Source organism: Podarcis vaucheri, assembly GCF_965113315.1.
Source record: "Podarcis vaucheri genome assembly, chromosome: 12".
NCBI classification, from domain to species: Eukaryota; Metazoa; Chordata; class Lepidosauria; order Squamata; family Lacertidae; genus Podarcis; species Podarcis vaucheri.
In genome coordinates this window covers 5,087,461-5,101,747 of record NC_138750.1, presented here as the reverse complement: position 1 = coordinate 5,101,747, position 14,287 = coordinate 5,087,461, and the positions used below count along the sequence as shown (strand labels likewise).

Genomic DNA, 14,287 nt, shown 5'->3' with positions numbered 1-14,287 from the left:
GAGATTTAGGCCTTAGAAACCTGCTCTCCTTGAAGAGTAACGCATTGGAGAGGGTACTGTATTATGACCTCAACAAACCTTTTACTGAAAAAATAGAATTCTCAGGAGCAAACACATTTCTCTCTGTGATGACGCAAGCTTATATACAGTGGTTCTTCAGGTTACAGACGCTTCAGGTTACAGACGCTTTAGGTTACAGACTCCGCCAACCCAGAAATAGTACTTCGGGTTAAGAACTTTGCTTCAGGATGAGAACATAAATTGTGTGGCGGCGCTGCGGCAGCAGGAGGCCCCATTAGCTAAAGTGGTGCTTCAGGTTAAGAACAGTTTCAGGTTAAGAACGGACCTCCAGAACCTTATTCTGCCTCCCCCTGTCCTCACATGACTGGAAATGCCATCAAAGATCAAATTTCTTCCTATCCTCAATGTACGAACAGCAAGAATGCAAAGGTCTTATAAGACACTCCCTGCCACACAAATTTAGCAGTAATGTGCACACAGCTGTATGTTGTAGGCCTGTTCTATGTGACTGGAAACCCAAGAAGGCTTCTCCATGGCAGAAATCGTGTGTTTCACGGGGGTTGGAAAACATTTGAGATATGCCCAATTACACATAGTACTTCACAAGTAATATTGCTTGTAGGATGAAGAATGGTACTATTTAAGTTACTATTAATTGACCTTTTGTTTTCAGGCTAAATGCAATTTCCTCACAATGCAGTGATGGGCTGATAGGGTGGTTTCTGCACCTACATAATAAACTAGAAGTAAATCATTGCCACATATTCTCTTCCGACGCGGAACATCACTCCAACCCCAACCTCCTGGAGAATCTAGAAAACTGTCCTAAAAGGAGAAAAAATATGTCTGGTAGCAAAATGCCTTCCTTACCGAGATTCCACTTCAAGCCTGTTGTCGTGACGCAGTCGCAAGAGCTCCCAATGGGAATGAGGCCGCACCAGTTGCCTTCTAGTCCTGTGTTCACACGTAGTTTGTGCTTTCCCTGCAACACAGAAAGAACTTTGGTTTAGTGTCCACTGATCAGGAAGCACATGATTATGTAAACAACACACTTTTATGCACGAAGAAGCTACAGATTAGGCACATCACTGCCGTTAAATTGTGATGTGGAACACCATGTGCCTAAAACTGCAATTCCATGCAAATTTGATTGGTAGAAAGCCTTTAACCCTCTTAAACTCAGCAGAGATCAAAGTGATGCCTGGGTTCCTCCCAACAGAACCTGCTCAACATGAAATGTTCAGTTGATTCCATGTAAACTCTTAATGGGGTGTGGAGACAGGGCTGCCACCAGATTTATTTATTTGATTTCTTATCCCCCTTTTGCTGTAAGATGTCAGGGGCAGCAACAACTATATCAGCATACAAGTCAAACAGTGCATACAATTATAAAAGCAAGGAAACCAGTTCCTATCAAAAGCAGCACATTACCAGTTAAACACAAGAGGCAGGTCCCACAAAATACTTTTAACTGTAAAGCGTGGCAGGGGGGGTCCTCAGATGATGCTAAACAGCATGAGGACAAGACGGAGCCCTGAGAGATGCCACAGGACAATTCCCACGGCAATAAACAGTGCTTACCCCCACTACTTTCTGGAAATGGTCCTGGAGGCCAGAGTTGAAACACGGAAGCATAGTGTCTCCAACTCTCCAGAAAGATACTGTGGTCAATGGTGCTGGAGAAGCAGGTTGAGGGCAGCACAGGGCGCTGGACTGAGCAGAATGGAAGGCAAGAGGCTGGGAGGGGGGCACCGAATGTTGGCATTGCACAGGACGTGCTGAAATGTGAAATACAAAAATCCCCCCTGCTAATAGCCACCATAGCTACTGGTAATTTGCAATCTGAGGGAGCAAAACAAGGTGGCCTGCCAAGAGGCTGGGGCAGAAAAATTTGAAGGAATTTTGTGTTGAGATGCACATATGCACTGTTGAAAAGTGACTGATGAGTCTGCTTCTCACTGCAACATGCTTAAAATGCCCCGCACAAATGTAGAGTGTTAGGGAGCTCTTCACACACACAAGCTTTCTTTGTTGCAACACCACCTAGACTGCAATGTTGCACGGTCACATGCGCATCCTAGGAAGTGTGCAAAAAAGAAAGACCGTGTGTAAAGAACCCTGTGCCACAGTGTGGGGGCAAGGCAGTAAGAAAGAGGACCCACAATACTACTGGAAAAAATCATCAAGATTTTCACCCTCCTTGTGAAAGAGGGAGGCAGATTTGGGTACAGCTCTGCTTGTGAGCTTTCCAGAAGCACCTGGCTGGACTAGAGGAAGCCTCAGTCGGATCCAGGAGGCCATTTCTTATGTTTTCTTATAATTTTGACTAAAAGCTTAGCTTTACAGATATTTATAAACTTGGCTCTGAAGGATCAGTACAATTCTAAGGATGTCAAATGAAGTCATATAAACAGCATTTTAAAATTCTCCAGGGTTTGAGAAAATACTGTTTATGCCTTTTTTTAAAAAAAATAAATATCTTAATTTATGGCTGCAATAGAAATCCCTTGTATGACATAAAATATAGGAAGGATACTAGTTTCTACTGTGCATTTTAGGACAATCCCTTTGGGGTGATAATGGGTTGTAATTGGAGTGGAAAGCTGATGAGAGTTTGTTATTTCTGTTAGTTTTTGCTTAGAGTTTGTAAGCTTGTGAGTTCATGGGAAACCAGAGGTATCTCTCTGAAGCAGAAATTATTGTGAACGATGATGCAATGTAAACTGAAATGATAACCTTATATCTTACTAAGGGCTGCACCGCTGCTCAATCTGCTTGCCGCCCACAGCTATTGCCACCACATCAACCCCTTTAGAGCTTCCATTTCGCACCCCATTCAACTATTAAGCTCACTTTCCATCTTCCCAACCCCATTTCTCAATTTGCCTCTTTTCTGTTCTGAAGCCTTGCTTGCACTCATTTCACCTGCACACCCAGGTCCATGCCTCCTTCCCCTATCCATACCTCCTGCATCTTCCTCCTCCCACATATTGTGCCTGCTAAGCACCCAGTTCACCTTCCGCCCATTGACTCTTTCCTGCCCATTGTTGTCCTGCTTACAATGGGAATGGCAGAGCCGCAGACACATCAGGGGCACTTAAGCCCAAGGTCTCGGCATTGCCACATGCTTGTCCTGTGAATCTTACCTTCCTAGAACAATTTTGCCACTTGCAGTAAGAGAAAGTACATGGCTATAGCTGCAATCCTATGCACGCTTACCTGTGTTCTTATAGTTAAGCATTACTGAGCCAATTGGAGTTTACTTTTCCATAAGCATGCATAGGATTGCGGTGCACACCATGGAATCCAGTGCACCATAGTGCTGTGCCACACAAGCTCATCTTTGACTGCTTGAAAGTGTGTTGAAGTTCAGGAGGTCTTATTCATTAGCAAGTGTGTTTTGGATTGTAGCCGGGAAGTTTCTGGTTTCAATCTTATGTCGATCACATACACATACAGTATCCATTTTTATGTTTTGATATTGTAAACTGCCCTGTGATCTTCGGATGAATGGCAGTATAGAAATGTAATAATAATAATAATAATAATAATAATAATAATAATAATAATAATATAATACACATTGGGTTGCTTTAGTATGAAGTGCTGGGAGTAGGGGAGAGAACATTATATAAATGCTAAGCATCATTTATAAGCACCATATCAAAAAAGTCACTGAGGTGCTGTTCTGAAAATTTCTCTGTTTTTGCTATGCTGAGAAAGTCTAAATTTGCTGAAGAGGGAACAACAACCCTTGTGTACAAAATACACACACACACACACACACACATGCTTGGTGACATTTGTTACATAGCTTGAGATATTCTTTCTGTTTCATAGTGACTCTGACTGCTAAAAAAGAAGAGAATGACAGAATACTCATTTCTAAAGTCACTGGAAGAAAAGGTTAGCAAGTAATTAACACATATCTTAGTATTTTAAATAATACATTTAGTAAAAATTATTCAGGATTTTAAAATGTTAACAAGCAAGGGCAATGCCAGCAGAGAGCTGTTGTTATGCATAATAAACTACAGTGTTCAAAAGCAGAGGCCCAACACACCTTCTACAGTTTCTAGGATCCATCAAGCGAAACCTTCAAATCAGCTACAAAGGCATCCGTATTAGACTGCAAGGGTGCAAAGGGAGGCATTCTCAGTCTCCCACTTAACTCCTTGTTGTCATCAACTCACAAGAGTCCAAGGATGAATGCTTTCTTAAAGTATTGCTAAGGCAAGCTGCTACAGCTGCCCTTTGTGGCTCAGAGATATATCAGCAAGAGCTGTAGACTTTCTTTTTTAAAAAATAACAACAAAGGTGGGAGGGGGGGGGACACAAAACGGAATCCTGCACATGATGTTGTTGGTAACAAATATGTAGGTTACTGTTATTGCCATATGTAACGAAGTTCCACCAAATGGCAGAAAAGGTTTGTGTTTTCAGTACCTTTCAACACCATTTAACCTGTGTGTAAACTACTCAGATATGGTAATCTTCCATAAATTATTGTACCATGACAAAATATTTAAATCATGCAGCAATTTCCATTTCTGGGCAATCAGTAGTCTGGTGGTCATTGACCAAAACGTTAACAGTTCATTGGGTTTGATACCCACATTTGAATCCTTAGAGACAGATAGTAGTGCTAGCTGTGATGTAGCTTGCACAGGATCCCCAATCATATTAGCAATTTATTGTCAAGAGTCCTTCACTACTAGACACTCATGCCAAAGGTGGTACTAAGTGTTCAGACTGTCTTGCCAGTCTGGGCCAGAAGTTACAGTGGTACCTCGGGTTACATACGCTTCAGATTACAGACTCCGCTAATCCAGAAATAGTGCTTCAGGTTAAGAATTTTGCTTCAGGATGAGAACAGAAATCGTGCTCCGGCGGCACAGTGGCAGCAGGAGGCCCCATTAGCTAAAGTGGTGCTTCAGGTTAAGAATAGTTTCAGATTAGGAACGGACCTCCGGAAAAAATTAAGTACTTAACCCGAGGTACCACTGTATATGTGATAGCTGAACCAGAATTATATACCACTGACAATACCCTTTAATTGTATTCTCTCTCATATGCTAAAATGGATCTCACTGGTTTCCTAGTCTACAGATTTTTCCATGTTTTAGCATCTATTTCACATTTCTTATCTGTCTCCCAAATACTTTAAGGATAAGAGCCTCTAATCTGGTTAGGGACCTAGAGAAAAATCTCATGGGACAGCAGAAGTAGGGAAATGCAGTGAGGAGGGGCATCACAGTTGCAATGAAGAAAATTGGCGGACTGTAGCTTAATTGACTACAGTGCAATTGTACCCGTAGTCTGCAATCTAGATCCACCCCTGCTGTTGGGCATCAAGTCTACTGTGGTGTCCAACTGGCTGTAGTGTTGATTTAATATCTCAGGGGGTCACAAGTCAGTCAGGATAAAGTGGAGCAGAAGCACCTCAAGGTTTTAACATTAAAAGCAAAACAATACCCAATGCCAAGGTGGCTAATTATTCCCTTTTATGCTTTAGTTGCTGAGATACCACCACCAAAGTAAAAAACCTGAACAGAGCTTTAACATTTTTTCTTCTGGATCCAAGTCTGACAGTGCTTTAATTAATGTAACTGCTGATAAAAATCATGTTATATAATGAGATTCCATTGATTTTTGTCTTATTAAACCATTTTTGAAAAACTCTGATCAATCAGAAAAATTGATTCAGTTCTTTTTCCGTTTTCATTTCATCGCTGGTGATAGAAAATAAAGATCAGTTTTTAAGTTCAGCCTTTTGAGGAAAACATCCAAATGTGTGTTTGTGTGTGCTTTTAAAAAAAAAAACATTTTAACCAAAATGAGACTGAGCTTTTCATATGGTTTTGTTCATATAATTTCATTTTTATGTTTTGCTCACATTAACGTATAGTTTTGACTAGAAAGCCTGAAGGATTAGGAGTTATTCATTAAATGTGGCTTTTGTGACTAGCAAAACCGTACAGGGGTTGGAGAAACAGCCTTGTGGCAATGGAAGGAAGTCTTTAATTCATAACTCATTTACCACACTGTGGCACAAAGCTGAATGATAAAAATGTCTTTGGAGGTTTTCTTGATAAAGATATACCTGAATTTCATCTTTTCTATGCAGGGCACCTCCTCTCCCATTTCATTACATACATGGGACCTGGAAGCACCACTATGAATATAAAATGTGCTTGCCTGCGTTGACCTAAGCTGGACACCAGCAAAACCTCAGTTTCTTTCCTTTTCATGCCTCCTATTTGAATGTTCTCTAGCAAAAACAATATATTCTTATGGCAAGCCCATACCATTTCACAGAGCATGTGGGGAACTCAGAAGACGGAATGCTGTCACACACCCCGCCATCCCCAGTGCCTGCAGATAGAAAACTAGATGCCAAGTGATTGGCTAGACCAGAATTGGCATCTAGTTCTCTGTATAGAGGGAACTGTTTGCATGGAGGAGCATTCAATCCTATGAGCTCTAGAGAGTGAGACGAACCTTGAGCCCCCATCAGCTTACATGCTAAGCCAAACCATGTTTTAGCTTACAGCAGTGCAGCTGGAGCAGCACCAGTCACGATGTCCTCTCTAGAAACCATATGAAAATGGTTTGGCTTAGTGTGAACACAAGGGTTTCTAGAGAGGACATTGTGACTGGTGCACTCCTCTCCTGGTTTGGCTTAGTGTTACTTGTGAATCAGTCCAAACTGAAGGGAACGGGCCATTGTTGTTCCAACGCCAGATGACACCAAACTGGGAGGAGTAGCTAATGCCGAAGAAGACAAATCAGGATTCAATATGACTTTAATGGACTGGAGAACTAGGCCAAAACTAAGAAAATGAATTTCAATAGGAACAAATGTCAGGTTCTACACTTAGGCAGGAAGATCTAGCTATACCAGTATAAGATGGGGGACATCTGGCTTGTCAGTAGTACATGTGAAAAGGATCTAGGGATCTTGGTGGGCCACAAGCTTAACATGAGTCAGCAGTGTGATGCAGCAGCTAAAAAAGCTTATCCTACCTTGTATGGTACCTTGGGTTAAGACCTTGATTCGTTCTGGAGGTCCGTTCTTAACCTGAAACTGTTCTTAACCTGAAGCACCACTTTAGCTAATGGGGCCTCCCGCTGCCGCCGCGCTGCCAGAGCACGATTTCTGTTCTCATCCTGAAGCAAAGTTCTTAACCTGAAGCACTATTTCTGGGTTAGCGGAGTCTGTAACCTGAAGTGTCCGTAACCTGAGGTACCACTGTATAGTGTGCAGAGGAGGGTAACCAAGATGATCAAGGGTTGCCACGTGGAAGATGGAGCAAGACTGAAATTTGTTTTGGATTTCAAATTACTTAGAAATCAGTCCTGATAATATTTATAGCATTTACTTTCAAGTAAGAGAATGCAGTATCAGGAACTTTCAGCACAGTCATATAAGACCCCTAGTAATTTTAAGTCATATATTTCAACAAGAATGGAATAGGATGCTGGGGAGAAATCACAACTATGTAAAATGTTTCTGACCCTACTACATTCATAGTGACTTCCTGCTGGATGTATTACAGTAGCTCAAGCAGAGACCATTTTCTCAAAATGCACAAACCTCCTAAAGCAGAATCTGTTTCTTTCTGGCATCTCATTTATCATCATAGCCATAATGCTGATGAATTATCCCTACAGAATTAGGCTGCAATATCAGAAGATCACCAAAGGCTATCAGAAATTATTTTGTGATCCAGCACAAGGAAACAAAACAAAACAGAATGGATTACACAAGAGCAAGTCCTGCAGTCATACAAAATCTCAGAAAAGTATTCTGGATGAAGCTAATTTCTTGAGTCCATTTCATTTTTGTCCTCTCACTACAAAGGGTGATATGGGGATACAAATTAAAGCACAGCAAAGAAAGAATTAATCCTGCACACTTATAGAAATCTCAATTCTCCAAGGGAGGATCCAAAATGGAACTAACTACAAACAAGAGAGAAGTATCAACAGGCTTGGAGTTTTGCCGAAGTACAAAAATTCTTTAGGAATAAAAATCACAGGGGAAGGGGAAATCCCAAAATGCCTCAAAGAGGACTGAGCCTGCTCAGAATGTTGACTTGTTTTTTGTGGGTGGGTGAAAAGGGAACAGGATAGCATAAAGGCAGGCATGACTAGCTGGAACAGGATTCCCCCAAACTACAAGATTTTGTTCTAGGACTCACATGCACAGGCCTACTTCTCATTGAGGCTGCATCTGGACTGCACCAGTTGAGAAAGCAGGTGGGGACTCAAGAACTAAGCAGCATTTGTGCCCAGCCAGAAGATCTTTGCTATCTCATCTTCCCCTTTGATGCAATCAGCTAAGTGGAGCTGGTGTATTGTAGAACAGGTGCTGCTATATCAGGCCCCCTTGGTTTTGCAATCCCAGGTAGTCAGCAAAAGGTCTGGAGTCCTCCATACATGACTGCAGTTGTGTTTGGCTCTGTGGGTCAGAGGCTGCACAGTCCTCCTTTTACTTCCATCTCTTGAGAGGTGGAAAATGTAAAGCTAGCTTTTGTGTAGTTGGTTCCTTTTGAAGAAATGAAGTACAGTGACTTTTTCCATACCTAAAACATATCTGACTTATTTACAAATGAACAAATTGCAAAGAAATGGCAGGAGTGCAAAAATATCCTCCTCCCAAAACTACAGATTTAGCTTGCTTTGGCCTCTGAGCCAAAAACTTGCATGTCAATCCTCCTTTTCACAGAGTTTCGTTTCTGAACGGAGGTGGGCTGAAGTCTTTGCTATTATCTAGGGGTCACAATTTTGGCCTGGTATCTCACAAGTGTCAACCCCCACCCAACCATGTGAAATTTGATATAGTGTAGTGCTGTAAGCAGGCTGATAACTTGAGGCTTTCTAGACATATTGCTCAAAACATGGTAAAACTTTTATTAAAGGTAAAGGTACCCCTGCCCGTACGGGCCAGTCTTGACAGACTCTAGGGTTGTGCGCTCATCTCACTCTAGAGGCCGGGAGCCAGCACTGTCCGCAGATACTTCTGGGTCACGTGGCCAGCGTGCCAAAGCTGCTCTGGCGAACCGGCACCAGCGCAGCACACAGAAACGCCGTTTACCTTCCCGCTAGAAAGCGGTACCTATTTATCTACTTGCACTTAGGGGTGCTTTCAAACTGCTAGGTGGGCAGGAACTGGGACTGAAAGATGGGAGCTCACCCCGCCACGGGGATTCGAACCACCGACCATGTGATCGGCAAGTCCTAGGCGCTGAGGTTTTACCCACAGCGCCACCCGCGTCCCAAAACTTTTATTAGGCTACACCATTTTTACATTGGAGGTGCAGGAATCACAACCAAATAGTCTCCCCCACCAACTCCCAAATCCCACATATAGAAAACTTGATGGTCAGATAAATGGTAAGCTAGACTGTGCGCGACGGTTTGGATATGGTAGATCCAGAAATTGTTTTATTCTGTGATGAGCTGTTTGTCTTGGGAGCCTGTTGGAATTGGACTTTAGAAAGCATTTTAAAGTGCTCAGATTAAAGCCTACTCAGTGCGTGGTGAGGGTTTCCCAACTTTGTCATATTCTACTGCACAAGCAAGGAAATCCCCAAAATGTGTACTGCATATGCAGATGATCTTTGTCCCCCTAAGCCCCAGAAAGAGACATTCTATTTGATGGAATTCATAATGTGCTCATCCACTTAGACTATATATTTTGTTGTTGTAAAAAAAGCAGAATTATGTGGTACCATCACTAAATAATAATCATGGCTACTTCTGGGTGATGAAAATTATCATTAATAATGGAATTGCAGTTTATACAACCCATAGCCTTTTATGCCTGAAATTCTAATGATGATGATGATGATAATGATAATAATAATAATAATAATAACAATAACAATAACAACAACAACAACAACAATAATTTATTTATACCCTGCCCATCTGGCTGGGTTTCCCCAGCCACGTTGGGCAGCTCCCAACAGAATTAAAAGCACAATAAAACATCAAACATTAAAAACTTCCCTAAACAGGAAGGACTACCTTCAGATGTCTTCTAAATGTCAGATAGTTGTTTATTTCCTTGACATCTGATGGGAGGACATTCCACTACCGAGAAGGCCCCCTGCCTGGTTCCCTGTAACCTCATTTCTGGCAGTGAGGGAGTGGCAGAAGGCTCTTGGAGCTGGACCTCAGTGTAATGTCAATTACCATTAGGCTAAACCTCCTCTGAAGAACATTGGTCCCTTCAGAGTCATGTTTATCATTGCTAGCCGCGGTCAGAATGAATAGCTGAATATTTCATATATGTACTTTCTCATTTTCTGATACTGTGTTTCTCAGGAGTACAGAAACATTAGGCTACACACGGAACATAAATTATCTTTTATCTGTGAGTTTTATCTGTGAGTTTTACAGCAGTTTGTAATACAAGGTAGCAGGATTTATGACCAAGAAATAGGAAGATGTCAAAGAATTAATGGAGCATGACTTTTACATTACATTGAGCTGAGTTTAGTGTAACCCATGTAAGATTTCAGCATAGTGCTAGAAGAGGAAGATATTTCTACTTACACTTTAAAATCTATCAAGGAAGTACATTTTTGTCAGTTATCTAATGCTGCAGAAAGGACTTATGGAATGTTTTGGTAGCCCTTTTACTTGCATGTGCCTCCTTTTGTCTACCCTTGGCACAACTCTCACTGTGAGGAACATCCCACTTCCCTCACTGCACAAATCTGGTGCCCACAGCAGCTAAGAAAGTCCCTGACTCAAATCCTACCTCATTCATAACTCACTAGGTGGTGGCAACTGTTCTTGCAGGCCCCTCCACCACCACTTAAAAAATGGAGACAATATTAGCCATCTTTGAGATGCTGTAAGGATTGCTGAAATAATATATGTGAACTGCTTTGAGTATGTCAGTGCGGTATATAAATGCTAAACATTGTTACTCCTATTGTTATAAAGTGGCCATCATTAAGGTGTGTGTGGTGGTGTATGTGTATATGCCCAAAGCAACCGAAACCCCTTGGCAATTTCAGACCTAGGCAAAGGGCCATACTAGATTAATACGCAATTAAGTATTGTGTATTGTGCATTTAAATAGTAATCAAGTGTGCAGCCCCTGAAAATAGCAGTACCTTTGTGGCAGTGTTGAGGGGTGTGTGTGCTTTAATCCATACTGGATCAGCCCCTTTGTGCCTACCATTTGCATGGGAGGAGAGGCTCTCACTAGCACTAGCTTAGGACTGTGGACTTTTTTTGCTTTGTCCTCCAAACCACTGCCAGATCATAAAAAGTGTCTGAAGGTTTTCTGTTTCAGAAATAACATGTTATGTGCAAAAAAGCTGTTTATGGAGAAGCACAAGTCCAAAATTGTGCTCTGTGTGTGGAACCTGATCAACACAAAAGGAAACATATTGTAAGGAAACTAAAACAGTCTGTAATGTTATTTCTTAAAGACACATAGAGGAAATCAATAATAAACTATAAATTCTGTGCCTAGTTTTTTTGTCCAAATGTTGTCTTTCAGGTTAGGGGGATTTGACTGCGCACAGCTGATAGCAGAATTGCATCCTAGGATGCCATTCCACCTTTTGTTGCAGACATGGGATTGTTACGTGTCACATGTCTGTTTACATTCCAGCACAGTTTGCTGGCGTAAGTGGAACTTCCACTGTATTGCTTTTGTTTTTGACTCTCTCTCTGAGGAGATGGCAAGGAGAGACGACATGTTTCTTTGTCTCGATTTATGTTTAATAAATCCGTAGTTCATAGTATGTATTCACAAGCCTCAGCCTCTTCTGTTGTGCAGTTTACACTGCTAAGTATAGTGTGCCGAAGTCTGGGAGGCTTGGGTTACTGATTTATTTCGGAGCCAGAGGTCAATGGATCTCTGCAGCGGCACGGCTGGAAGGAGACCGATCCAGCTGAGGGATAGCCAGCTGGCCTTTCAACCCCCAGATGCCGACAATACTAGGTCTGTAATCCTATACACAGTTACCTTGAAGGGAGTCCCATTGAACATAGTAAGATTGACTTCAGAGTAAAGGAGCAGAGGATCAGCTAAGCCACGCTTTTTGAAAGCTGTAATTTGTGATGAGTGTATTTTCTAGTTATATATTCATGAATATTCCTACTTGCTGCATGTGGCTACAGAAGCATCATAATCTATATAGATCACACACTACAGCTAGCTTTGTGCCAAGTGAAACCTCCAAGAATGAAACAAAACCCTTTCCTGGCAAATTAGATGTTAGGTTCACAAAACAATATTCATCATTCCCCCACAAGCCAGCTTCTCCCAACCTCCCACAGTTATATTCAGAAATGCATGGAATAAGCTTATTAGCTTTTTTTCCTGGGCACATCTTATCCAGCAAAGAAATAACATTTTAACTTGTTTCATTATATACCTAATAATGTGTTTCCAAGAAATGAACATGTATTTTTGAAGAGGAACTTATTAACCATAGAGTTGTAACTATTCTGTATGAAGGAATAAAATGGATGGTTGGAAAGGAACACACTGAGTATGGCTATAAGTCATGCAGGAACAGAAACCTGTGCTACCCTTTTATTACTGTTCTAGGAAAAAACAAGATAATGATATCTACTGCTTATTACGTACTCCTTCATTTAAATGATTGCCCTTGCCAAATTGATCAATGCTCATAATATTTTTAAAAGGTGGCTCCATTTCATCATATTTAATTTGTGGGGTATTGTGGCATGAGACACAGAAAAGTGCAGACTTCACTATAGATTACAACTGTAGTTTTCAAGCTTTCTACATTCAGGGCAACCCTTTCCACATTGTCTGCTGAGGATTCTGGGGCACATCCTAGGCATAAAGAAAAGCATAATAACTATTACTTGGGCTCAAAAACCTCAAAAATTGGAACCTTGCCTCAATTTCTAGTTACAGTAGTAGGAAAGTTGGGAGGGCAAATGTCGGACCCCTTGAATTCCAGAGAAAGGAAGGCACCAGATTCAGGAACATGGGGTATGAGAGGAGAGGGCACTACAGATTGCAGGTGCTGGGGGAAGGGGCCTAGCAAATGCAATTGGGACCACAATGCAGACAAATTCCTTCTCCCATGTCATGTTCCGATTCCAGCTCAACCCTGCCCCCGACGCCCAGCTACGTCAAAGCACACAGCAAATGTCACACAATTTCTCCCTTAATGTATCATGTTTACTTATCAACTTAGCCCTTTTCTCTGAAAAGCAGGTAGGGGAGGTGGGAAGAAATATATATATTCCAGCTGGGAGAAAAATAGTTGGATATTTTCAGGAGATGGGGCTTACCTGGACACGTGGCAAGGACATTCTTGGTTCATCATTATTAATAGTTTTGTCCTTTAGGTTTTGAGCATATCTGTTTGAACAATGTAAGCAGTTTTTATGAGCCTAGTCAAATTCAGTAATTTACAAACAGGGTCATGTAAGACTCAGGGAAACTCTGGCAGCGTCTGGTGGCAGAGCCCATGACTGCTAGGCAGGCCTTATATAGGCAGAACTGATGCTCTCCTGCTCTCTCAGATGATTCAATGCAAGCGATATTTGGCCTCCAAAAGCATGTTTTAAATTGTTGTGCTGGGTAATTATATACAAGACTGTTCCAATCAAGCTGTGTCTAAGTTTACACCAATAATTTGAAAGTCATTATCTACAGAGTTTATGCAAGAACTTGTTTAACATCAATATCAACAGCTCACTGATTAACGGCCTTACAGTGTATATCGTGATAATCATTATATAGCTTGAAATCTTTTGTGCTTAAATCAAAAGAAAAGTTTCAATCACATTTCTTTGAATTGCATATGGGAGTATTAATTGCAGTATATTATGTAAAAGTACCTTTGATGATGCCACATCAGTTAATTAGGGGGAGGATCTGTCCTGGAAGGAATTTAAAGACATTTGAGGTTCAAGGAAGTAAAATCATACTTAAAGGGTCATTCAGATGTGGAATTATGTTTGTTCCCCTGGTTATAATGCTAGTGCTTCTGCCCCAATTTCTAATGTTCCTTTTACAATGTTTTACCTGTTGATCATTTTTTGATCAATATGCCACCATATTAAGCTAAATTTCACACCAAATGGCAGAGTGTGACACTGCAGCAGACATCACCAGACAGGTTGCCACCTTTTATGTGCATGTGCATTTTTGTTTTCCCATGAGGAAAAGAACTGAATGCTGGATTATGGCCCCAAATTGTGTGAGCAGCAGCAGCAGCAGCAGCAGCACAATCCATGATTACAGTGC

The 14,287-nt window shown here is 41.4% G+C and overlaps 1 protein-coding gene across 7 annotated transcripts in view; it reads right to left on the bottom strand.

The window, feature by feature from the left end:
- TPK1 (thiamin pyrophosphokinase 1) overlaps positions 1-14,287 on the bottom strand; it is a 240,775-nt gene that overhangs the window by 53,495 nt on the left and 172,993 nt on the right. For all 7 annotated transcript variants that reach the window (XM_082192914.1, XM_082192919.1, XM_082192915.1 and 4 more), the window contains one exon: positions 892-1,003. In XM_082192914.1, coding sequence (XP_082049040.1) covers positions 892-1,003 — 112 coding nt within the window. The remainder of the gene's footprint in view (positions 1-891; positions 1,004-14,287) is intronic.